Here is a 26,917-nt window from a genome sequence, read left to right on the forward strand (position 1 = left end):
TCGGCACCCCGGGTGTTTATATCAAGTTTATAAAGACCGGCAAACGAAGAGGGGAAGAAAATGGGGGTGGCAAAGAGACGGAGTTGAGTGTGTGGCTGGCCGGGACGGAAGCAAACCGCTGCGGTGGCGAACAGATTGAGGGCACAAAAGGGCAAGCGTGAGGGAAGCCGAACGACGAAGCGTTCTGTCGCGATCGCCGCCTGCAGAGCAGCTCGGGGTAGAGAAAACGAGCGGCCGCTCATCGACTCACCAGCGCTGGCCGCATAAACCACATGCCACTGGAGCTTTCACTTCCTTTGAGCGTCGGCAGGGAAGAACAGCGACCGGGACAGAGAGGGAGAGAGCGTTTGCGAGAAAGTGGAGCTGGAAACGGAGGCCGCGGCAAGGCCGTCGGGCGAGAAGCGACGCGCGCGAGAAACCTCATTTCACGCGCGCGCTTCCTCTACGCCGTTAATGTAAGCCCATGAATAACGCCCTGTTGATCCCTTAAAACGGGTTCCGCCCAATAATGCATTCCTTGTACGCTGCAGCTGCTCCTTCCCTCTCTCTCTCTCTCTCTCTCTCTCAATTTCTCGGCCTGCGCGCTTTCGTTTCCCCGTACGAGCATATGTATGTCCATTCTCGAAGATCCCCCAAAACAACTTTATATACTTGCGTCTGTTGAGGTTCACCTTTCGACGTTCAGTCGGCGAAGCTGTATTTTGTGTTTGTTACTGAGTGGTGAATGAAGTACTTTTGCCAAACCTAAATTAAACCGCTATCTTTTCTTAATGCGTGTCATCACCGTTACATTTTGATATTGCACCCGTCGGAAACGCGGCTAGCTACCCGGTGACGGCATAATTAAAGTTTGGGTCATAATTTGTGGTCGAATGATCCTTTAACCGTTCAGAGAATTTCAAAGTAGTGCCGTTGTTTACCGTCAGGGCAGGTTTGGAGGCTTCGCTCTGCATCAACCAGGAAAAGATGGAATATTGCTGCATAAAAAAATGGTTCAAAATCACAGTACATCTTAAGAGACACGCAGGACTTGCCACTGCGATTTACGGTATGCCCCTTTCATTATTGCTGTAAGTAATGGTAGCCAGCTCGAACAACCACTAGACCGGCTTCTAGTTCTAAATAGGGTTAAATTCATGAAATGCACAAAATCAAACTTGTATATTTAGGAATAATTTGTAAAGATAATTACCGCTTCGTCCTTATGCGGGTAAAACTTAGGAGCTATGACTTTCTCTATGAATGAGCTTTCCTTTCATCCAAGCACAATTTAATTTTCCATCGCATAAGAAAATGACACCAGCAGTTAAATTTTAATACAGAAGAAGAAAAAGACGACAACGATGGGTGGTGGTCGGCAATCAGCCCTGCCAGTATGAATATCAGATTTAGATGCAGTTCCCTGCGTCTGTGAAGATAAACGATGGTTTTGTCACAGAGAATTTGGAAAACTTAGGGATAAACATAAAAACACATCAGCCCTTGGCATTCTCCACAGCATACCAATAACGCGATGAGGTAGGGCATAAGGCTATCTATCGCTTCGGAACAGCCTTCCGAGACATGAACACATTTGTTGTGCACAACGCTTTTATTTATGTACAAATATAATGGAAGTACAGCTATAATTGCTCTCTTCTGCGGAACCACACAGGAAGTCCTCCCTTAGCCTTGAGGACAATCTCAAAGGTCATCTCAACTTCATCGAGGGGGCGCGTAGACTCGATGGTGAACTTGGTGAGGATCTTCGCCAGCACAACCTTTACTTCCATCATGACAAACTTCTGACCTGCGAGTCGCAAGACATAATTAGAGGGTTAGATCCAGATTTTTATTTAAACAAGGTGGATAAATGTAGTCCATTAAAGAAAGGAAGCAAACGTAAACAAAAACGTTGCAGATAGAAGGCACATTCTGTGTGTAAGTACTCCAAATCAGTTTTCTGTGTGCGGAGGTGTATTTTATGCAGCGACACACAGAAGCATATATATCTCGCATGGTGATTGACGACGTTGGCATCGTCAGCGTTTGCATTCTCTTTGTGCAGAAGCGAGGCAGACATGACGACGACGCTAACTTGTAACACCATGGGACAATACAACCGCGCCTAAACCTTCAAAAAGCTATTGTGTGCGAAAATGTTGCGCGAAATAAAAGAATAGCAACCCACATACGCGAAGCCAGATGAAGCCGTTACTCGCTCGAGTAAATACTGACGTGATGTGGGACGTACCTGGTGTGCACGTATATACGGGAGGAGGAGGAGGAGGAGGAGGAGGAGGAAATAACTTTATTGTGTGCCCTGCGAGTTGGTGAATACGGGGTGATTATTTCTAAGCTTAACTGAATTGTTAAAAATCCCCTGTTGCACATAACATAGTTCTACTCCCTGAACTCGATTATTCGGAGAGGCGGACATTACTTGCAGGAGAAATTGAAACACATGTTCATCAAGTTAACAAATATTCACAAGTTAACTTCTTAGTTACTTACATTAGGGCACATATTGTAATTTAAGAACTGTAAGGCCTGTCCACTTGATATGAATTTCCAGAATTACACCAGTTTGGAGATATGCGCCACCAAATTCGCCCTAAAAATGCACTGTTGTTCAGCTCACATTTTTAACAAAACGCTCTTTTATGCCTAGAAGCGTACGGTGAGGGGCTAGTTGGTATGACATTATGCGAACAACGAAAAACTGCGCAAAAAAGAACAAAACAGAGAAAGAACTTAGGAGCTGGGGAACTTAGGAGAACCTGCGCCTGTGTCGTGTGGTTCTTTCTCTGTCTTGTTCTTTTTTGCGCAGTTTTTCGTTGTTCGCATAAAGCTCTTTTATGCATTGAATCCCAAAAGTAACTTCAACGCCCATGTATTCGGTCCCACAATTTGGGAAGTAATATCTCGAAACTGGTGTAATCCTGCAAATCAGACTGAAGTAGAAACCTCTCTCAGCCTCACCAGCTACAATTCGTAAATGGTAGTACGTTCCGTAACGCCATTAATTAAAAATTTGATTAGTGATTTTGTGTTACTTAGTTGAATATTGATTTGAAGTTGATTCCTCGTGCTAGTAGTGTCCGCCTCTCTGAATGAGCGAGCTCAAGGAGTATAATTACGTTATCTGCAACAGATGTTTCTTTTTTTTTTTCAAAATTCGGTAAAGCGTCAACATGATCCCACCTTATGCTAGTCAGGCTGCAATAAAGGGGGCCAGTTTCCCTTTGGCTTCTGTCCACGCACGAGCGTTCAAAGCGCCGCCGTTCTTGGGAGAAACGTCGCAACGTCCATGCGTTCTACGCACTTGCAGTTCACGGATACAGCCGCGGGATGCAGCTGCCGAGTCAGCACGAGCGTCAACTGGACGCAGTGGGAACGACATGTCAGTTCTGCATGCACGCTTCTCGAGACCGAGCTCTTGCGCGTACCGCTTCTTGCGCGGACCGTTTCGTCCGAGCGATTTTATCAGTGTGCCGCAGGCCTCGGATAAAACCGTTCGCCGCGTCCTCTTGGCAGCGGGATTCGAAAAATAAAAAAATAAAATAAAATCAAAGCCGCTTCATCCGAGCGCCCACGCCGGGGAGATATGATCTTTTGAACGTTTACGAATAATAACTATAACAAGATCACGTCTATGGCCTGCAGCTCATGTGTGCAGTATTCACGTAGAATATCAAGGGGTCAAATACACCATTAAAACAGTAATTCAATGCAGAGCAAGGTTGAAGGATCATTTGAAGACCGGGTGCACACGCACTAACACTCTTTTTCTCGCCTACAAAATCTAGCAAGCTACAACAGAGGTGTGTCCAGGACACACACTAATCAACAGGCCCAGCGACCAGGTTTACGGAAAAATAGCTGCCACGTCGCACTCCCTCTAAAGAATCGACGCAGTCCGATTTATCGGCCATTCATGGTGCATGAAGACAGATAGCTGGGAAAGTTGTTACTGGCTGGTAGCTAAAACTAACCCCGTCGCGTTTTCGCCGCGCATGATATTTGTAACCATTGGCGCGATAGTGATTTGATACTTTATATTTCATAGCCAGTAGGCGAATAGCTTAGAGAAGATGGCACATTTAGTGCTTAAAAACGCGGATCCCCGCTTTACTTACCTATGCAGTTCTTCGGGCCTGCGGAGAAAGGGATGTAGCTGTACGGATGTCGCCGGCTGTTTTCTTCTGACATGAATCTCTCCGGCATGTACTCTTCTGGTTTGTCGAACTGGTTCGGATTTCTGTGTAGGCTGAATATGTTGATGAAGCACGACAGACCTTGCGGCAAGGTGTAGCCATCTGAGAGAGGCAGAAAAGGAAGGCTAGGCTTTGAGCCTACAGGTCGGCAGAATAAGCAGACACTCAGTCGCACTGACTCATCAATATGTTTTTCTTTTTCAGGATACGCACTCACACTCATCGGCACCCACTCAGTCCACTCTCGCTCTTTGTCACTCACTCGTTGTCACACTCACGATTCGGAAATGAGTGCTAGTGAGTACTAAGAGAACGCACTCCTGAGAGAGTATTCCGACCTATGCAACTGTTGAGGCGTTGTTCGATGCGTGGTTTAGTGTCGAGAATTACACAATGCTCGAAAATGCAAACTGTTGGCGTACGCTGTGGCAAGGACAAAACATTGGGAAAGCTCTTTACTATCTTGTCATTACAACGAGGTGGCTTGTTGTGCGAGTAATGGTTGTAGAGTGAATTGAAACTTCAGTCTCACGTTTTAGAATATGTACAGTAAATAAAATGCTTCCTTTTCCGAAAGCCAGCGAGCATATTCTCCTGACAAACAGCAGGGGCGGCGAATACAAGATGTCTTTATGAAAACTTCGCAGTACCGAATCTTCTGGCGACAAGCTATTCAGCCTAGGAACGGCTGAAGTCGAGCTGTATTGATGCGGCACAAAACTGCACTCCCAAATATGTCCATGTAACTCAAGCTAACGCACCATGCGAGCGTCGCATTTTTGCAGCGCTGCGGGTCCTGCAACGACGTTGAGCCTTCCCGCAGTCGTACGATAGCTCGCCTCATCGTGCCGTCGCCACGTCACACCTAATCTGCATGCATCACGGCTGCTACTAAACCCCCCTTAAATTGATCTTGTGGTAGAGGATGCTGGCTGCACTGCGTTTTAAAACTTCTATCGTATAGCCAAAATTTCAGGCTGGACCTGGCGGGCCCTTCAAAAGGAAGGCTGACCTGAGCAGCTGCTGTCTAAATGCATGAGAATGGGAGAGAAAGAAACGTCTAATGATCCAAACAAGAAAAATTGACCCGAGCGAGGCCCAGTAAGAGCCCAAGTTGGTAAGGATCCTTAGTCCAGGAATTCTGTGGCTTCAACTGCCCCCTTGGCCCTTGGTCTCCCGCGTCACCGAGGGCGAATTTGACCTCCAGGTTTCGACTAGGTGACCTTCGTTTGCTTGCTGTGCTCGGTTCGCGCCCGTTTCCCGTTACATTTTGCTGTCTTGATGCCACGGGCACTCCAGCAACAAGTCTGCGAGGGTGTCGGGTATGTTGCAGAGTGGGCAAAGGTAGCCGGCGTCGATTATCGGCTTCGTGGCATCTACGTTTTCAAAACGTGCATGCTCTAGGAAGTATATATATATATATATATATATATATATATATATATATATATATATATATATATATATATGTACCAGGAAAAAACACTTCTGGGTCCGGGTAAATATTCACAGTGAAGCAGACGCGCGTATGCAGCGGTTTATTGACGTTTCGGCCGGGGTCCGGCCTTCATCAGAATACATTGCATGGTGCCAGTACAGTTAATATACATGTGCCTATCAACCAAATGAACATATGTTTACATGAAAAGCGAATAAAATGGCCGAACAAAATGCAACTGAATCGTTCAAAGGACAGCTGACACGTGTATAGACCGATGGCGATTGCAAACATATCATGTAAAATACAAAGCATAAAAACGCACCGAAATGAATTGTAAAAAGCAATCGCCACGTGACAACAAAACGTCAATATGTGCTCAATATGTGCTATGTTATCAAGCAAACACAGACACAGAAAAAGGGGAATAGCGACGTACTAGTAGAAGAAAGGACAAGTGACGGGCTACAAAGACAGGCAACTCAATTTTCCTACACATTCATTCATACCACACGCGATGGTATCAAACTTATAGATAAGGAAGGATTCGCGGGCTTCTCTATCATAATTTGAACGAAATCCAGATTCAAGCAACGTGACTCTCAGTTTATCAAATGAGTGGTCAGGAAGATGCACGAGTCTTGAGATGGGCAGGTTGGGCAACGTGTTAGCGTGGGATTTATTATTGTTAAAGCGGAATATGAAAGGCCCTTCTGTTTATCCGATGTACCGTTTTTTGCAGAGCGTACATTCAAGCATGTATATTACGTTTTTTGTGTCGCAGTCGAAATCGCCTTTGATTTTTAAACAAAAGTTTGAAGACGTACTAGTAACCTGTTGCGATGTGACCATGTAGGGGCATACTTTACATCGCGTTTTTCGATAAGGATGGCATCCGATGGCATCAGGGCAGTCAGTCTTAGATGATGATGCTAGTATATCTCGAATATTTCTAGCTTTACGGTATACTGCTTTAGGCGGATCAAAGAATATGTTTTTGAGGCGTTCACTTTGCATTAGAATACTGTGGTGTTTCTTTAATGCATGCGAAACACTTGAGATTGACGCAGTGTGGGTTAGGACAAGATTTGTCTGGGATGAGGGAGTCGGTTTGTTCTTAATACAAAGAAGCGTTCTTCGGTCATGCTCGTCTGCACGTTTTATTGCATCGTCAATTAATTGTGGTGCGTAATTTTGTTTGGCTAAAGCGTTTTTTAAGGTACCGCAATTCTTTTGAAACTCTGATTGCTCAGAACAGATTCTTTTAAAACGTAACGCTTGGCTATAAGGAATGCTAGTCTTGCAATGTTTAACGTGACTGCTATCGAAGTGCAAATATTGACATCTATCTGTCGGCTTTTTGTATAGGGCAGTAGATAATTTATCGTTTAGCACTGAAACGCTGACCTCAAGGAAGTTAATAGTAGATGCAGAATACATGTGGGAAAATAATATGGATGGATGGGCATTGTTATAGTCCGATATGAAATAAAGCAGTTCCTGTTCCCCATGAGGCCAAATCAGAAAAACACCATCAATGTAACGTTTGTAATAAAAAGGTTTCAACGTCCTGGTTAGTAAAAATTTATCTTCTGGCTGACCCATAAATATATTGACGTAGTTCGGGCCAATTCGCGTACCCATAGACGTCCCACTAACTTGCACATAGTGCTGTCCTTCAAATCCGAAGATATTTAGTTCTAAAATAAGGGCTAGCAAAGTTGCCAATGTGTCGCTATCGATGAGTTTCTCGGGTGATACACATTCGTAGCAATTGACGACTGCCATGATGCCATCAGAATGTGGAATGTTAGTATACAAAGATGCTACATCAAGGGTGACCAAATAAGAACCTTGAGGAATAATGAGATCGATTATATCCGACAGGAAGTGGGTAGTGTCTCTTACGTAAGAGGCAAACGTAGCTGGGATATTACTAATCAGGGAATCTACGTAGCTGGACAAATTTTCTGTGACTGTACCTATACCAGAAATGATGGGACGACCTGGGTTGTTTATCTTATGTATTTTAGGTAAAAGGTAAAAACGAATTACGCGAAATCAGGGGCGTAGCCAGGGGGGGGGGGCTTATGGGGCTTCAGACCCCCAACCCCCGAATTTGTTTCGTGCTGTCCATGCACCACCGACCAAAGAAACCCCCGGCGCCGGAAATCATTCTGGATTTCGTATAGAACGTCTTTTTCTCGCTCGAAAAGCCATTTCACCGCGAAAATTGTGAACTCGGGCTGGATTTCGCGGCAACGCCCATGCACCGGGAGTCACATAAGGCAAGCAGCCCCATCCGTGCACGAAGTTTCAAGGACCTTTTGATGGCGAACTGGCTCGCCGCGGCATGTCGCGGAGGCCGCGGAATCAACACTCTATCATGGAATCTACGGAGCGCGTGGATGTCAATTCCGAAACTTTATGGGTATAAGGTTCTCATAAACTTTTGACGTGAAAGGTGCATTGACATTTCCAAACGAGTGCCTTAGATTTTCTATTGCGGAACTTTGTAAGCTTAATGGTCCCATAAATATTTGACGCCAAAGGTTCATTAACTTTTCCAAAGTCGTACATCGGGCCATACAACGAGACAAGCCAATTCAACACACTATCAGACAAGTTGACAAAGCCCGCAGCGAGGCCCGATGAGACGAAGCGTTGTGGTGGTTCATTCGTGCCGCCATGTGAAATAAAAAAAATATCACCATTTTTTTTCACCTGCGCCAAAGCATCCGGTGAAGACACTAAAGCCAGCCAAGGTAACTACGTTCTTATTTATTTTTTCTACTTTGACTTTTAATCGCGAGGGAACATTGAGGCTCTTCAAGTGTTTTGTTCTCGCTCCCCTACCCGCGCGCTCCCAGAGACAGCCAGAGGGCATGCGTTTTTCTCGTGTTGCCCCGACCACCGCGCGCCGCACTTCGGTGTGCGTTAGGTTTTCTTTGGCCGAGTGCATTTTCGCCTGGCAGATTTTTGGCCGCTTTCTAGCTAGCAGACGAGAAAAAGAAACAATGGTCGCTCGCCGCCATCACTGTGGGGACTAGACGGATTGCCGTTCGCTTGAGCGCAACCTATGCAGAAAGTCTTGTCTCGCCGGTGTAGGATACCGAGCAGTATGCGCATGGTTCTTGGTGGACCAAGCGTCTCGTATTTTCTTCGATGTTCCTTTAATAGCCACATTAGTTCCCCAAAGTAGGCATTCGATTGTGACCAGCATAGTTTCCTTTGCGCTTTTTTTCATTACTGTGCCCCTGCCCCACAAAAGGGAAAAAAAAAAACGTTGTTGTGGCGCAGCGACATGTCGCATGGTGAAAGTTCTATTTTGTTTCTTCTTTTGCGGAGAGTAATGGGCCATGGGACTCTTCAGCTGCCGGATACTCTTATTATATTATTGCGATAGCAATTATATGGACACTCTAGGCACATTCCTGCCGTCGCCATCGCCTTCATATTCCGCATAAATCCAAGGGCGATAACATCGTGACCGCGCGCCGCATGCTGTATGTGCGAGTGAAAGCGTGTGGGGATGGGGGGGAATGGGTGAGCCGACAATGGTGGCTCAGTCTTGTGTGCGCAAGGGAGAAAAGTGAGGAGCAACCGCGCCGCCTTCCGTCGCGCGCGATACATCGGGGGGAGTGGATAGACTGGGGGAGGGATGTAGGATTCTGTGAATCTGTGATTGCGCAACATGTTTATTTGCCTTGTTTGACCCATTATATACAGTGACTTTTTCTTAGATACGTAGATTTATTGGAGACTTATACGTATGTTTAGATATCTTGTTGCGAGGTTTTGTGCATACGTACAGTGAACTTTGTTTCCAGTGGCACTTTCTTGCCCTTTATCAAGCTGTATCTTCGCATTTGTATATTCCATTGTATCTTCGCATTTCCAATGTACGAGGGAGAGTCAAATGAAAGTGAGCCTACCTACCCTACGCAATTATGGTTCTGTTCATTATCTGCAAGGCCTGCGCGTAGCACACAGGCATCTATTATTTACAAAAGTGACACGCAGAAATGTTCTTTAATGCGCTCATACACTGGGTTGAACATGGTTGCGTGACCTAATGGACGCTCCAGAAGTTGAGCAGAATGGTGCCGTGAGGTTTTTGACAGTTGAAGGTGTTTCCCAAAAAGAAATTAGTCACCGTATGGCTGCCGTGTACATTGAACATTGCATTTCATTGGCCACTGTGAAGCGTTAGAACGAACAGTTGAAAGAAGGACGTGAAAGTTGCAAAGACGATCCCAAACCGGACCAAAGCCATCGTGCAATCACCCCTAACAAAATTGCAAAGGTTGATGAGCTGATGACACAAGAACGGAGGATAAGCATCGATGAACTGGCAGAGCGTGTGAACATCCGTCACGGTTCGGTTCACCGTCACCGTTCACGCCACAATTCATGAACAGCTCGGTTATCGGTTCTTGTGTGCGCAATGGGTGCCCAAGATTTTGAGCTACCGCCAGAATACGGAGAAGTTCGGCGCTGCCTTTACTCATCTGATCCGGTATCACAATAAGGGTGCCGATTTCTTGTCTGCAATTGTGATCGGAGACGAACCATCATACCACTACTACGAGCCTGAAGCACGACAGCAACGCTTACAATGGAAACATTCGAATTCACCCCCCCCCCCCCCCCCCAAAGAAAGCAAAGGCCGTCATTACCGCCGGAAAGGTGTTGTTGACTTTTATTTTTCGATCGTCAGGGGCCATTACTGATAGAATTTGCTAAATCTTGAGAGACTATCAATTGTTTCCGATATTGTGAAATGCCGGATCGGCTGCGTGTGGCAATCAAGAACAAACTACGTGAAAAATTGACAAATGGGGTCATCTTGTTCCACGACAATGCCCGTCCCCACGTCGCTGATGTGGTTAATACAAAACTGGCAAAGTTCAAGCGGGAAACGCTGCAACATCCGCCATACAGCTCAGACCTATCGGCTTGCGACTTCCACATTTTGGGGCAACCGAAAAAACAGCTCAAGGGAACCAGATTCCTCTCGGACGATGACGTGAAAGTCAGTTGCAGACATTTTGAAGCAGCAACCCAAGGAGCTTTATGAGACGGGAATTACGCGACTCGTTAATCAATGGGACAAATGTCTAAATGCTCATGGAGGCTACTTTTAAATAAAGTACCCCGTTTGTCATATATTCGCATTGGCTCACTTTCATTTAACTCGCCCTCGTATATTCTGCAGAACTCCTGCTTTTTATACGTGCTCCCTGTTGAGATTATAATTTCGGTGCAACTACTCACGATACACGACCGGTGACAGCTGCTCCTGCGTAATATATTGGAACAAATGACAGCGTCCTTGAGATTTTTCATTGGCCGTTGCATATGTACAAGAATGTAAACAAGGATCTTGAATGACAAAGTTTCATTAACCACAACCTTCGCGAAATGCGAAGGTTGTGGGTTCGGTTCCCACCTGCGGCAAGCTGTTTTTTCATCCACTTTAATTTCCATTAATTTATCGTTTCCTTATTTCATTTATTAAACACATTAATTTCCCCTATGTTGTCCTTGGTGTCAGTGTTTGTTGGCTTCTTATGATATGACTAATAAAAATCGGGACCCTCGGTTAACCCCCTCTCTTCTCGTTTATTACCTAACGAGGGTGTCGAATCCGGCAACATTGATGCCTTCAGGTAGCATGTGTGGGTTTATTGACCAGTTGCCTTCACCCAAAAAAATCACGTTCTCGTGACGCCTGCGGCAAGAAGGACGTTCCACGTCCGCCGCCAAGGTATGCGAGTGATGGCGCTGGCTAACACTCCCAGGGTTCTACTAGCACACATAAATACCCAAGAAAGTGGATGGGAAACAGCGCCGCGGTAGCTCAATTGGTAGAGCATCGCACGCGAAATGCTAAGGTTGTGGGTTCGGTTCCCACCTGCGGCAAGCTGTTTTTTCATCCACTTTAATTTCCATTAATTTATCGTTTCCTTATTTCATTTATTAAACACATTAATTTCCCCTATGTTGTCCTTGGTGTCAGTGTTTGTTGGCTTCTTATGATATGACTAATAAAAATCGGGACCCTCGGTTAACCCCCTCTCTTCTCGTTTAAAGTTTCATTAACATATTTGTTCTCAACTTGTTCTTTTTATGGCCTTTACATTTTTCATATCAGCTGCATGAACTTCTTTGCTGGTTTCGAACTGATGAAGTTCTAAAGTTCGTGTGATATTTTCTTTGCTTACTAAATAGACAAAAACATGGAAGCATTGACATCAGTTATGCTGGGCACAATTTTTGGCACATACTAGTATAATATTTTATGAAAAAATACATACTGTATTTGTATTGACAGTGCGTAGCGTTCAAGAATTCGTTTGCAGCATCTTTGGCAATGGCAATGAAGTTATTGTTCATCTATTTGATCCCTAGGCAAATTGTTTAAGAGGAAGCTTTAGCTCGGGCCCAACTCCGACGCGGCCTTTTCAGATACATGTAAAACGTAGAAACGCTTTTCTGAGATAACTCCTGAATCGCTTTTAATGAAATTTGTTGCATTTAAGAGAGTAAGTTAAATTCTAGTGTTTGTTGGAAGCGGAATTTTGATTTAGGGCCCAAAGTTTGTTTAAAATATTTTGAAAAATTCGAAACCTCGAAAAAAATAGAAGCACGAAGTTTACATATTAATAGCTCTGCATCAAGAAAAGATATCACGGTTCTCTAAGCGGCACCCATCACACTATTCAAAGCGGACAAATTCGATACGTCTATTTGTATCTTACGTGAATTGGTTATGTTATGTACAAGGGTTCTGCAAAAGGCGCATTTCCATAATGCTTAATTTTTTGAGACACATGCGTAACACAAATTTTGTCCGCTGTAGATCTACTATTATGTGAAATTCACAGAATTGTGATATCAATTTTCATTGCTGTTTAACAGAGTTGTAAACTTCATTGTTTCGTTGTCTGAAAATATTCGATTTTTGCCACTTTTCAATAAAATACTGACGACCTATATCGAAAATTCGAAAGAAACAATCACTAGAATTTAAGTTTTTCTTTTAAATGGAACAAACCTCATTAAATTTGGTGCAGTGGTTGCTGAGAAAAACGAATTATCCTTCTACATGTATTTAGGTAGGAGCATCCGACCTGTTTCCCCTTAGGAGGAGGCCGAGCTGCATTGTGAGCCCCCCCCCCCCCCTCCCCCGAACGAAATTTCTGGCTACGCCACTCATATATATATATATATATATATATATATATATATATATATATATTGGGCATGGTGGCACCGCAGTGAACATGTCGAGTAACCCTTTCGTCTTCCTGATACAGGTGAGAAAACATTTTGGCAAATGTCACAAAAGTAACGACACCTTTCTTGTGGTGCTGCCGTGCCCAGGAAAAGTGTGTGAAACTGTGTAATTGTATAACGTCCTTGAGGTACTTACTGATGCTTGCTGGGGATGTAGAAAGTAACCCCGGCCCTACCAATCAGGAAGTCTTGACCGAAATTTGCAGGGTGGCTGTTGACATGACTGATCTGAAGAATGACAACAAAGCTTTAACTGAATCTCTGGAAGCCATCCATGTGAAGTTAGATACATTGTCAAACCTCGAGGGCAGAATAGCAGGCGTTGAGGATAAAATAGCGACACTTGAAAATACCATTAGTAGTCTTGCACTCCAGGTTGATGATCTCTAAAATAGAAGCAGAAGATCAAACTTAATCTTTTATGGAATTCCGGAAGTAGAAAATGAGAAACCTGACGACCTCAAAAGAACAATCTCTGGTAAGATCATCAAGGGTACCATCGGTGTCACGGTCTCAAGAATCGAGAGAATGCCCCACCCCGCCTAGGTACTAAAGCAGAAAATAAAACGCGACCTGTTATCCTCAAGTTGCAATGTTTCGAGGACAAGGCGAACATATTAAAGAACTGTTCCAAGCTAAAGAATTCCTACATAGCTGTGGGTGAAGATTTTTCGATACGTGTGTGTAAACCCCCCCCCCCCCCCCTTCCGTAAAGAACAGCAGCAAGAGCAACCGAGATAGGGGAGAAAAAGTTACACTTGTGTACGACAGGACTAAAATCAACGGCCAAGTTTACGTCTGGGACGAACATAAAGGAGCCCGAGTGCCCATGGGAAAGAAACCTGCCGTCCCAAAGAAAAAAAACTGACTAAACATGAAACGCTCTCCAGCCTAGTGATAGTGAACATAAATGCCCGAAGTGTTGTGAACAAAAGCACACAACTTGAGGCATTTATTATAGAACATAGAGCAGATATTTTAACAATAACCGAGACATGGCTTTCTCCTGATGTTTCAAGTAGCGATATCTCCCCTCCGGGTTATACTGTCGTGCGCAAAGATAGGTCCTCTCGCGGTGGTGGCGTAGCAATTTTGATAAGGGAAAATATTTACGTCACACCTATGCCTGAAATGGTTGATGATGAAGCACTTTGGTGCAAAATCATGACAGATCGATCCTCCCTTTTTTTAGGCACCATGTACCGTCCCCCTAATACTTCCTATGATATGCTACACGTGCTAGCAAATTACATGGACAATCATTTTACACATACTACAAAGCTAATCCTTACGGGGTATTTCAACCTTGCTAGTATTGCATGGGACTCCCTTGATAACGTAGCTTATACAACTCACGCAGAGGTACTGCTTGATCTTTGTTTTAATCTTGGCCTTAGACAAATCATACGAGAGCCAACACGTGTTACTGCGAAAAGCAGGAATGTACTCGATTTGACGTTTGTAAGTGACGCTATCGCAGAAGACAGTGTTTCATGGGAAGTTGTCGACGGCATGTCGGACCACAAAGATACTAAATGTTGCTTACTCTTAGGCGCACCTCCGCCTACCCAAAAAGGGAGTGCACGAATTTTCGACTGGGCAAATGCCGATGACGTCAGCGTTCTTGATTATCTAGATCACTCTTACTCCACTTTTACATCGTTCTCGAATGATCACACAGTTTCAGTAGATGGATTATGGTCAACATTAGAAAGAATCATTCAGCACTACTTATCAAAATATATTCCCACAAAGATCAAACCAGTACGTAAGACAAACCCTTGGATAACAAGAAACTTAATACAACTAAAGCGAAAAATTGCCAGATTAAGGAAACTGAGAAATAAACTACCGCTACCAGGCTACACTATTAAAATACGCGAAAACTCCCTGGCACTAAAGTCAGCCGTAAAAAAGGCAAAAGATGAATACACGAATGTCACCTTAAGTAACTTTATCAAAGCATCTCCGTCTAAGTTTTGGCGATACCTTAATTCGAAGTCACGTCAGACCAGTAATCCTTCACCAACTGAAGCTATGACAAAGGCTACAGAGTTCAATGAATATTTTATTTCAGTATTTGCACAAGACAACAGTAAACAACCCAACCTTCAATCCCTTCCTAGCTACTCAGCAAAACTAGACGACTTAATCTTAACCGAATCGGGAATTTTTTCCCTCTTACTTGAAATAGACCCAAAAAAATCCTGTGGTCCTGACAACATACCAAATGCATTTTTGAAGCGCTACGCGGAATGGATGTCCAAGTTCTTGCTGATTATTTTTTTGAAATCATTGCAAATGGGCGAGGTTCCGGTGAAATGGAAAACGGCTAAGGTTATCCCTATACATAAATCCGGTGACCCTACGAGCACAGCAAATTACCGACCAATATCGCTTACTTGTACGGCCGGCAAAATCCTTGAACATATAATCCTAAAACACATAGTGTCATTCGTAGAAAAAATAATTTAATTGTCCCTAATCAGCATGGCTTTAGAAAAGAATTGTCTACGACTACTGAATTGATTGAGACAATCCACGACTTAGCGATTACATTGGACAAATGTAGTCAAACCGATAGCATATTCCTAGATCTATCTAAAGCATTCGATCGAGTTTCCCATCCAAAGTTGCTTCAAAAACTTATCCACTACCTCGGTGATAACAACATCACCAAGTGGATAAAAAGTTATCTTACAGGTCGACGTCAATATGTATGTTTCAAAGAATACTCTTCGGATTGCGGCGATGTGCTATCTGGCGTCCCACATGGAGCCGTTTTAGCTCCTATCCTCTTTCTTCTTTTTATCAATGATTTACACATTAATACTAACGCCACAGTAAGAATTTTTGTAGATGACTGTGTTATCTACAAGGAAATAACCTGTCGTGATGATCAGATAACCTTAAACAGTGCACTTGAAAATATAACACAATGGTGCCAAACGTGGCAGATGGTGATTAACACAGAGAAAACAGTTTGTATGACAGTGACGAATAAAAGAACGCCCTTGAACTACCCGTATTATTTACAAGGACAGATGTTAAAGAAAGTAGAAGAGTATAAATATTTAGGCGGTCATAATTTCATCAGATCTTAAATGGGACAAGCAGGTAACATATATTGTTAATAAATCACTGGCAGTTCTATACTCGTTAAAACACTCGCTTAGATCCGCATCAATAGATACTAAACGCTTAGCATACCTGTCACTAGTTCGCTCTATACTGGAATATGGAATAGTATGTTGGTTTCCCTTCCCTAAGCAGTACATAGCAAAATTGGAGAGCGTACAAAGGAAAGTGATTAGATTTATTTTTAATAAGTATCGCCGTCTTGACTCCCCCACAGAACCATTAAGGCGAGCTCAACTTCCCACTATACAAAATCGAGCTCGACTACTTCGTCTTAAGTTTCTTTTCCTTCTCCTTAATGGCAGTACGAAAATCAATGCGAGTGACTACTTGCTACAGACAGATACACATAGTTCTCGAACAAAACACACCAAGCACTTAACAAAATACAGATTTCACAACGACATATTCAGGTACTCCTTCTTCCCACATGCAATCCGTGAATGGAACATGTTGCCTGATGTTGTTGTCACCTGTACATCACTCGAAACTTTTATCGCCAAGTTATCAAACAATGCTCTGTAGCTACGATCTGCACATAGGTGAGCTGCGTCGTACAATGGCATTCTAATTCACTTAGCAGTGTCTTGTATTCTTCCGTGACATAAACACATGCTGAATCTTGTCTCTTGCGCATTGCACATCCAAAAAAATTTACATTTTCTTTCTTTCTTCTTCTTCTGTGTGCTAAACCTTCCAACATGGCGTTTACTACCATTTTTCCCCGCTCCTGTTATAGAAATTGTGTAATGATTATACAGTGCATATGTATTGCCTTGTTCACCCAAATTTATCTATGTCCGCGCCTACTTGAACTGTGTTCTCTTGAATATGTATCCTGCCCCTTTCCTGCAACAGCCTCATATGTCAGGCTAGCAGTATGTTCAAATATACACACACACATATATATATATATATGTGTGTGTGTGTGTATGTGCGTGCGTACGTGTGTGTGTGTGTGTGTGTGTGTGCGTGCGTGCGTGCGTGCGCGTGCGTGCGCGTGCGTGCGCGTGCGTGTGTGTGTGTGTGTGTGTGTGTATGTGCGTGCGTGTGTGCGTGTGTGTGTGTGTGTGTGTGTGTGTGTGTGTGTGTGTGTGTGTGTGTGTGTGTGTGTGTGTGTGTGTGTGTGTGTGTGTGTGTGTGTGTGTGTGTGTGTGTGTGTGTGTGTGTGTGTGTGTGTGTGTGTGTGTGTGTGTGTGTGTGTGTGTGTGTGTGTGTGTGTGTGTGTGTGTGTGTGTGTGTGTGTGTGTGTGTGTGTGTGTGTGTGTGTGTGTGTGCGTGCGCGCGCGCGCGCGCGCGTTGGGCCCCTCGATTAACCTCCTTTCGTTTGGTTCATTACATAACGAGGGTGTCGAATCCGGCAACATTGATCCCTTCAGGTAGCACGTGTGGGCTTATTGACCGGTTGCCTTCACCCAAAATCATCAGGTACTCGTGGAGCCTGCAGCAGAAAGGCTGTTGCACGTCCGCCGCCAAAGTTTGTGAGTGGTGGCGCTGGCGAACACTCCGAGGGTTAGCTCTTGCAGTAACGCATAAATACCTCAGAAGCGATTTCCCTTGCGTTATTGACACACCAGGCGTCGTGCACCTTTTTTCGCACAACTTGGAACCTGCGGAGCTGTCCATCTTAAACCGGGGCCTGGAGATCAACTTTGCCTTTGGCCCGAACACAAGAAAGCTGACCTGGGCTGTGGAAGAAGCTGTGCTCCAAGTTCGACTTCACCTTTAGGACGAAGCAAGAGCACGAGCTATCGGCCCGCTCTCGAAGCTTTCACGAGTGAAAATAACGGACATCGCACAGCACGAGAAACATGCAGTAAAAAGACTTCAACTGAACGAAAAGATTGTTAAAAGCTGCTTACTAACGTCTTCAAGTTCATCCCCCCCCGCCAACCCCCGAGATGAAGATACTCTATTTTCAGCTCTTGGGTGTCACAACGGTTCTTCCCCAGCAATACACAGTGTGCCCAAGATACACATGCCCGACATACCTTTACGCCCAATTGTTGACTTTACACGGTCTCTGCTTCATAAGTTATCAAACTATCTGAATCAGGTGCTGCGACCACTTGTCGGAAACACATCTTGTAATGTTAAAGACTCGGCACATTTTGTCAACATTCTGAAGAAAATTCACTTGGATGACGAAGACTGGCTGGTTTCCTTTGACGTGAAATCAATGTTCACATCAGTACCTATAGATTTCTCCGTGGAAAACTGCAAACAAGTGCTTAGCAAAGATTCGTCTCTACCCTCAAGAACCCCGTTCGAGGTACAAGGTCTCTTTCGCCTTCTACACTTCTGGCTTAGCCGCACTTCGTGTTTAATAGGAACTACTACAAACAAGTTTTTGGCACAGCCATGGGTGGCTCCGTTTCAGTGGCGTGTGCAAACCTAGCCTTGGAAGCCATCGAGAGCAAAGCTTTGGCTACCTTGGCGCGGCCTCCAAAAACGTTCCTTCGTTACGTAGACGACTGTTTCTGCGTGATCCACAAGTCAGAAGTGCAACCGTTTCTTAAACTCTATTGAACGGTCTATCAAATTCAAGGTTGAAAAAGAAAGCAACGGAAGAATTTTCTTGCTCGACTTCCTTGTACAACGCTCTTCCGGCGGCTGCTCTGTACAACTGTATACAGGGTGTCCCACATCACTTGAGCGAAGAATTTAAAAATGAAGGGCGCACTTTTACATTGAACCGAACGCATACTGTTCCCGAAAGCCTATAGTAAATCATACATTTTTTTTTGTTTTCCCTATAACTAACTAATTAAGTTCAATTACCCAACTTTTTAATTATTGGCTGAGGACCCCACATATGGTACGCATATTTGTAGAACACCTTCAGAAACCATCGATTGAGTTATTTCCATTAGGATACATCTCACGTAGTCCTTTCTTCCGGGTTGCAAAGAAAGCCCAAGAAATATGGAAAAAGTCAGTGACGGAGCGCTTGCGCCGTGGTATCGTGCTGCTCTCAAGCGTGCGTTCGGTCAACAAGGCCCGCTCCCATCGGATGACGGCGAAAATGCATGCTGCTGGCCAAGCGCTGCCAATGAGATAAAGAATGCCCTGTCTATTCCTCGTCGCCCGTTACGATGCTCTCGAATTCTTAGGGACCACTAAGAGGAGCCGGGAACCATCAGCTGCTTAATTGTTTTTTGTAGAACAGGCCATCTTGGATCACAAAGCCCTTGTTGCGTGTTGGCGGAGCAGTTAAGGTGAAGAGGGAATCCAGGCTGCGGTCGTTGCACTACCCTTCCCGGCACGGTCGGAAACAAGAATTTCGTCTATGGCGGCCAGAAACTCATCAAAATTGGCGGCGTCACATGCAGTTGTTGGTGGAGGGAACTTCGAAAGACAGTCGGCGTCCGGATGATAGCGGCCACTCTAGTAACGAGCTCTTGTAATGGTCAAATGCCTGCAAACGTAGCGCCCATGGAGCAAGACGGCCAGATGGTTCACGGAGACCAGCCAACCAACTTATTGAATGGTGATCAGTAACGACCGTAAAGCTGCGCCCATAGAGATATGGGCGGAACTTGTGAACAACGAGAACGACAGCGAGGCACTCCTGCTCAGTGACGGTGTAATTCAGTTCGGCCTTGCTCAATGAAAGGCTGGCGTAGGCAATGGCATGTTCGGCGCCACCAAAACGCTGGACGAGGACGATTGCACTCGCGTCGATGTGCAATTCTGTGGTGGCAGAGGAGTCAAAATGACGAAGTATGGGTCCCGAAGAGAGCAGAAACATTAGTTGACGAAACGAGGAATCGCAATCCGCTGTCCAGGTAAAAGGCGCAGCAGTGAAGTCAGAAGGTAGGCAGTATCGGCAAAGTTGGGTACAAAACGTCGGAAGTACGAACAAAGACCCAAAACACTTCTCAGCTCGCCTTGTGACTGCGCTTGTTTAAAGGGCGCCTCATCAGGCCCCATAGAAAATTTTGGTTATACGCTGGAAGTTGTTACGTGTCCTCTAGGGGGCGTTATGCAGGAAAAAAATTTCAAATCGGCTGGATAATAGCCGAGATAGAAATATTTCTGTGCCGCGAACCCATGATTTCAGAAGGTGAGCTCCACTGCATAGCCAGACACTCTCTCCACTCGCCCCGTCTAGCCTCCGCAAGCGAAATTCCTTCCCTGCCTTCTCCGATACCGGACCTCGAGGATCGCGTGACGCATACGTTACGGGCCCCACCTTCATTTTTTTTCTCCCAACTTTTTTCTTTGCGACGCTGCGCACTTACGCTGACGGCGTTGGGCGCGGGCTGTTGTGATGTCTCGTTTCGCGCAGCGCACGAATTTGCGCGCTGTGCACGAGGACACCTGACTAGCGGTATAATTCAGCGTTACACGAATACTGAGGCAGAACAAACGGATCGCAGAGCATGATCACGCACTGGAACACGGTAGAAAATGGCGTAGTTTCGGCACCTGCGCACGTGACTGCACGACCGTGGGAACAAGCAGACGAAGTGGCAGTACATCTCTCTTCCTTAGGTGCGAAGCAAAACAAAAACCCGCGAATTTTCCGTTTGTGTGTTTTATTATTTCTCTAAACATTAATTCGTCCTTTCAAGCAACAGATCCCACAAATAACAGATGTTGCCTTGAAAAATTATCGAAGTGACGCGTCACCACTAGCGACGTCACACTGCGGGCACGACTACGCAGGCGCAGCGACACGACTACGTCACCGTCCGGCTTGGAGCGTGGTCGCCGCGAAGGAAAGGGAAAACAGCTTTCGGATTGTAATTTCAGACCTTTCCGCGGCGCGCAGCGATGTAATACTTTGCAGACACGATCGTTAGCGCGCATTGTATGCTCCGCGCTCGTCAGCTCAAAATGGCCAGACCTGGGGATAGGCCCTTTAAGGTAGCTAACTTCAGCGACCGCATGTGGGTCTGGTCGCGCACGGGGCTTAAATTGTCTACTAGATGTACAAGCACTAGCGCCTCTCGTTGGTCAAGGTGACATTTCTTTGAGTTGAGGGTAAGGGCAACTTGTTCAAGGCACGTCAAAACAACGTCAAGTCAATGATTTTGCTCTACAAAAGTGCGGCCAGAATTGGCAATGTCGTCAAGGTAACACAACCAAATCGCCCATTTCAGGCCACGCATTACCCTGTTCAAACACCTTTCAAATGTCGCAGGCGCGTTGCACAAACCAAACGGAATGATATTGACATCAAACAAGCCGTCTGGAGCTGTAAAAGCGATTTTCTCTGTGTCGGCTGAATGCATCGGTATCTGCCAGTAGCCCCATCTGAGGTTCACAGATGAAAAGTAGGATGCGGAATGAAGACCGTCGGAAGTGGATACATATACGTTTTTGTCACAGAATTGAGACAACACAAGAACTCCAGGATCCGTCTTTCTTTTTCACGATGATAACCGGCGCCGCCCAATGGCCAGATGAATCATGAATGACGTCATTGGCTCGTATGTCATCGACCTGTTGAGCGATCAAAAGCGTGGCAGTTTGGACGAATTGGTATGTCATGACTTTTTTAGGCCTGTAGCGCAGCTCAGAAAGAGCAAAAAGGAAAGTGGAAGGGGTAATGTAAAGGAACGGAGAAGAGAGTGAGCGCTAACTTCCAACTGATGGTTTATTTCGCCATACAGAAGGCTACTTATACATTCAGCGAACCATGTGACATGAAGAGATTACACAAAACCAAGACACAAAACCGAAAGTAACCATGTGAAAATACATATTCAGATAGCCTGTGGTGGCAGTCTGAGATACGCCAATTTATGGTTTGATAACGATAATGATGGTGAGCTTACACATGCATAGCCCAGACCCAGATGCTTCGGTAATTTCTCTTGTGAGCTGATTATGACTACGACCTAGAATGACGTATTCCTCTAAAACAGGTTCGCAACCACACGTTTTGCAGCGCTGTGCGAGAAACCCCCCAGCTGTAATACAATTCTTATCATTGTAACCATGTTCGCGCAGCCTATCATTCAGACATAGGCCAGTTTGACCGACTTAACATTTTCTGCATTTGAGGGGAAAATAATAAACAACACAATGTGTACAATTAACGAATTTCTTTTTATGATTTTTATCACAGCTAGGAGGAGCCTCCTTATTCAGATTAGTGAGCTTGCAAATCCTCATGAGCTTGTTAGGCGCAGAAAACACTACACGAATATTCACTCGCTTGGAGATTTTCTTAAGTTTATGTGAGATGGTGTAAATATGAGGAATAATGCTTGTCCTACCCCGAGTAGTTGCAGGATTATCTTCGTGCTGATTGTGTTTTCTAAACTCTCTTAGAATCCGTTCTGCGAAAGCCGTTCGCACTTAGAGGCAAAGCTAGACGAAACGGTATGGTGGCACGACTTTTTCAAAGCATTATTTAGGCAAAGGTTAGCAATGCCTCTCTTGGCCAACTTAGAATGAGCAGAATGAAACGGAAGAAGTGCTTTGTTAGCACGAGGTTCACAGTACTGACACGTGTTGGTGGACGCAGACTAATAATATAAATCCTAAAATTACTTTTTTCAAATTGTCTAAAATTAGTACAATAAAAAAGTTGAGCATCATATTTACGACTTCCAAGCCATGTGACAAATACAGACATCAGATTTCAGAAAAATGATAATAATAACACGATATACTAATATACGATAATACGATATACGTTTAATACGATATAATGTGGACAAATATGATGTATTAGTTCAGAGCATAAATATGACATTATTACATTGTTTACGCGAATCACGCAAAAGTCCTACTCACAGATTTGTGGTACATTTCAAAGCAGTTTATATCAATTTTGCCTGCTTCAAACGTCCCGATAAGTGGAGCTTGCAGACTTTCGTTCCCGAGTAGCAGAGTAGCAATTTCGGTGTTTCATATTTATTATCTTGAAAATTTCGGCAATATTCTGGCAGAATAAATCCGAAATATGCTCGCAGCTGTCCGCATATTGACTCTAATTAGGAGAAGAAAGCTAATCGAAATTTATTAAGTCGATGCCGAGCAAGACGATTCGTCCGTTTTCATGTGTTCGTATACAAGCTACATTGGGGAACGTGGTACCGTTAAGTAACCCGATCAATATTGACGTTTGAGTCCGGCTTGACATAGCCGACCAACACCTCGGAATCTCGAAACTAAAAGTGGGCGTTCGCGTTTTAACCACCAGGAAAATCAAGGAAGAGGTTCGGAACGAGGCTTTTAGGCGTTGAAAATAAGAGGAGAAATAACATTTAATACTGCCTATGAAACCAAGGACCCAGTTCGAACCTCTTTGGCAGGAGCTGGCCTGCTGGCCTAGCGTAATCTTGTCGTGTTGCACCATGAGCGGGCACAATCATTTTCACGAACGCTCGAGGTGGAATGGGCCGCTTCTGCCACCTACCCGGTTTTTGAATGTGAAGACAACGAAGCACTCTCATAATGTGCATTTATCTGACGAGTAGGCTCCGCATTGTCTCAGGTGGGGGAAACTGGGCCCCTATTCCATGCAATGCCTGTAGTGTGGTCCGTGTAAGGTGTGTGTTCGAGCTTTGAATATGACTGTACAGTCATCAGCATTAGGAAAGGGTACAGTGAATATTTTTTTTTAAACGAAGATAACTTGTGATGCGTGGGTTCTTATTTAGGAACTTGATACACAACAATTTCCTTTCCTGTTGAACATTTAGCCTCATCGAACACAATTATGAAGGACATGTGTGTTTGGCCCACAGGTGCGTTTAATAATTTGATGTTCCCTTTTATAGTGCTGACGACTGTGCAGTCTTTTTAAAAAGCAAGACAGACACCACACAAAGAAAACACAAAGAAAGCAGGCACCGCACAAAGAACACGACACACGATCCGTTATTATCGGGTTCCCGGTGTGTTGTCTATTTTCACCCCAGTAGAAATAATGTGGAGTAAGCCGCACCAATATCAGCCCTGAAACAAGTCATTTTAATCTTTGTGTATAATTGAGACTTCCTCTCTTGAGTGCGTGAAGGATGTTGTGTAGAGTAGCGAGGTTGCTGCCTTATGAGACATGAAATTTTGTTCTCAGAGCACACATTGGACATCTGTGTCGCGTTCCCAGTAACTATATTGCCGCTTCGCCGGCCCAAGGACATCAAGCCACATTTTAAAAACTTGTTGCAACTCATCAAGGCTGTGTTCCGTCGGGCTTCACACCAGTTGCAAGACCTCTGTTACCTCTGTCGGTTCTGCAACAGCCACAAGTACACCTCAGAATTCCGAGAATTACGAAGTCTCGCCATTCGACAGTTACGCACGTTACAAACAGAACGCAAATAACACCAATGGATCTGTTTCAGCCAGCAGCTCCACAAGTGCTGTTATCATCCCCGCCTTACCAGTCACAATGAAGTTTAATGTGTCTCACATAACGACCTCTGCGGCAACAGGACTCGCCGCCCTACGTGCCGCTCCTAATTACGTCGCACAAGCAAAACCTCGAAAGTGGGTCGCGTTTTGAGATTCCAAGGCAGCCCTTCGAGTCTGCAGTCATACTTACGGCGTAAGACCCATGAACAACTGGTGTTTGACACGAGAGAGGCTCGCTATTAAGTTTTCGTAACCAGAGATGACATCTTCCAATGCCTTCGAGGGAACTGTGGCATCGTCGGTAATGACCTTGCTGATGATGCCACCCGATCAGCCCATAAAGTATGCCTTTCAACCAACTAGCCCAACTACCTGCTTTCCTAACCATAAAGAAACCCTGATAGTTCCTATACCCATATCATAGGCAGACGATGCCTATGATATGGGTATAGGAACTATGGTATGGGTATATGGGATATGGGTCTATGGGTATGATGGGTGTTTGTTTACTTGCTCAAACCAAGACTGAAACTTCTTGGAACACCCCGATTTTCTCGAACTGTCGTCTCCCCCGGCTGAATTTTACACTGAAGCTTCAGACTCCATCGCACTTTCTCCGTCCTGATGTAACTTTTCTGTGCTACCTGTGGTTAGGGTTGGCTTTTACGAAAGCCTAGTCATTCCTTATTGGAATATCTGATGCACCTGTTTGCGACTCATGCAACTATGAAGAGACGATCGAGCACGTGCTGTGGTTTTGAGATCTTTATGACATCGAACGCGACGTTCTTCGGAGTGAGTTAAACCGATTACACAGCAGGCCATATTCAGATACAAACATTCTTGGACCATGGTCCCACGCGTCGCAGGCTTACAAAGTGACGCGGGCATTGCTACGATTCATGAACTCGACTGGCCTCACTGGCTGATTGTAGGCGCGAAATTATGCACAACCGCACGTGTTCAAACTGAGAGTACTTTTACTCCTCCCTCTCCTTCTTTCTTTCCATCTCTTAAACCCCTTCTACTGTGTACGGTAACAAACCGGACGTGCGTCTGGTTGAACTCTCTACCTTTAATTCCTTCTTTCCTTCATCCCTCCTCTTGTCCAAAAAAAAAAAACGCATGTTAATCCTGCTTTGGATGCAGTTACGAGAAAAAATAAATGTTTGTGGAGACTGCATACTTGCTCTGGTCACAAAGAAAGAGTTCTACACGGAAACTAAAGAGTAATAGTACAATATGCTCTGTCCATAGGCCAGGTTTCTGCCTCACCGACTAGTCACAGTCTTATTAACGTTTTCAGTTTAGTTTACTAACGTTAACAAGCTTAGCACGCCACAAAAGACGCGAAGACAAAAGGCTGGACGCGCTGCTGTGCTAACATTCCAGCACCAAATCCTCGTGGGGCCTAGGATATTGGTAGAGCCTGTCCGGAACTAGTTAATTGTCACGTTGCATTCAAACGCAAATGTGACGGAAGCAAACTTCGGAAAGTTTCTGGGCACTGAAGTGGTCTGAGGAGGCGAAAATACGGCAAAATCTTGATCTCGTGCGTGCGGACATCCTTGACAAAGCAGGTTAGGCGCAAACTTAAAAATTAGAGTTATGGCCAGACTTTCTTTCATTATCAGGGGACGCTGGTACGCCTTCATATTCTCCAACAATATTCGGCTCCATCGCGCCAAGGAGGTCAATTTAATGTCTAGAAATAAAATCCATCAGTCTAAAGTGATCTGTTGTGTCTGTTGGAAAAGTCCCCTTTAATGCTGCCTTCACAAAGCCGCGATAGCAACAAAATGCTGACAGTATTTTGGCCGACCATTTCCTGCTGGCCTTAATTGAAGGTCTTTTCAAACAAACCGACGTAGGCCGTGCATACCAGGTCAAGTGCGTTCACTGCGCAATGTCTGCCGCCTCTCGAGACACCTTATCCCATTCACGCGTTGGGCCTTCTTGTCACTCACGCGGTGCGTACGTCATCTGCCGAAAGTGAGCAGCTTGACTACAGAGGAACACTGGTCCTTGAGCTTATTGCACTCTCGAAGACGCCGGCATGTGGAAACGGGAAGTGCGCCGGCCCCCTCGGTTGCCCCCTCGTCACGTCAAAGAGCTGCTGTGAGAGGCGTACGCATCGGCCACAGCTGTCACTAATCTGCAACATCTGTGACGTTTGAGCTTCTCTAAGTGCTTCGTGTTAGAGAGCTTACGGCGGGTGGCAGCATAGCGGAAAATACGTCGACGAGGAACGCTGTCACAGAACCGTCTGCATTTGTCGTGTGGCTGTAGTCACTGATGTGTGCACACGCTTCAAAATAGCACATACCACAACTGCTTTGGTTGTGATTCCGGCTACAGTCACTCGTAACAGTTCCTTCAAACGTATTAGGCATGAGTAAACTTCTTACCGCTTAAATCTCTCCTCTACTTCGACACACTTCTTTTCCTTTGCGTTTTCCTATGCAAGAATACATTTCCTATTATATCGTAGCTCATTCAAAGACATATCTTCAATTATAGCCAC

At 44.9% G+C, this 26,917-nt stretch overlaps 1 protein-coding gene across 2 annotated transcripts in view; it reads right to left on the minus strand.

Moving 5' to 3' along the window:
- Positions 1-1,294: 1,294 nt before the first annotated feature.
- The window catches only part of LOC126540174 (cytochrome P450 4V2-like), a 69,128-nt gene continuing 43,505 nt past the window's right edge, over positions 1,295-26,917 (minus strand). Inside the window, exons 10-11 of one of the 2 annotated variants that reach the window (XM_055075854.2) lie at positions 4,119-4,334; positions 1,295-1,789 (exon numbers count right to left, since the gene is read on the minus strand). In XM_055075854.2, coding sequence (XP_054931829.1) covers positions 1,623-1,789; positions 4,119-4,334 — 383 coding nt within the window. In that variant the 3' untranslated portion in view covers positions 1,295-1,622. The remainder of the gene's footprint in view (positions 1,790-4,118; positions 4,335-26,917) is intronic. The other variant, XM_050186961.3, reaches the window with a different exon arrangement.

The sequence above is a fragment of the Dermacentor andersoni genome, chromosome 2, assembly GCF_023375885.2.
Source record: "Dermacentor andersoni chromosome 2, qqDerAnde1_hic_scaffold, whole genome shotgun sequence".
Taxonomy (NCBI): Eukaryota; Metazoa; Arthropoda; class Arachnida; order Ixodida; family Ixodidae; genus Dermacentor; species Dermacentor andersoni.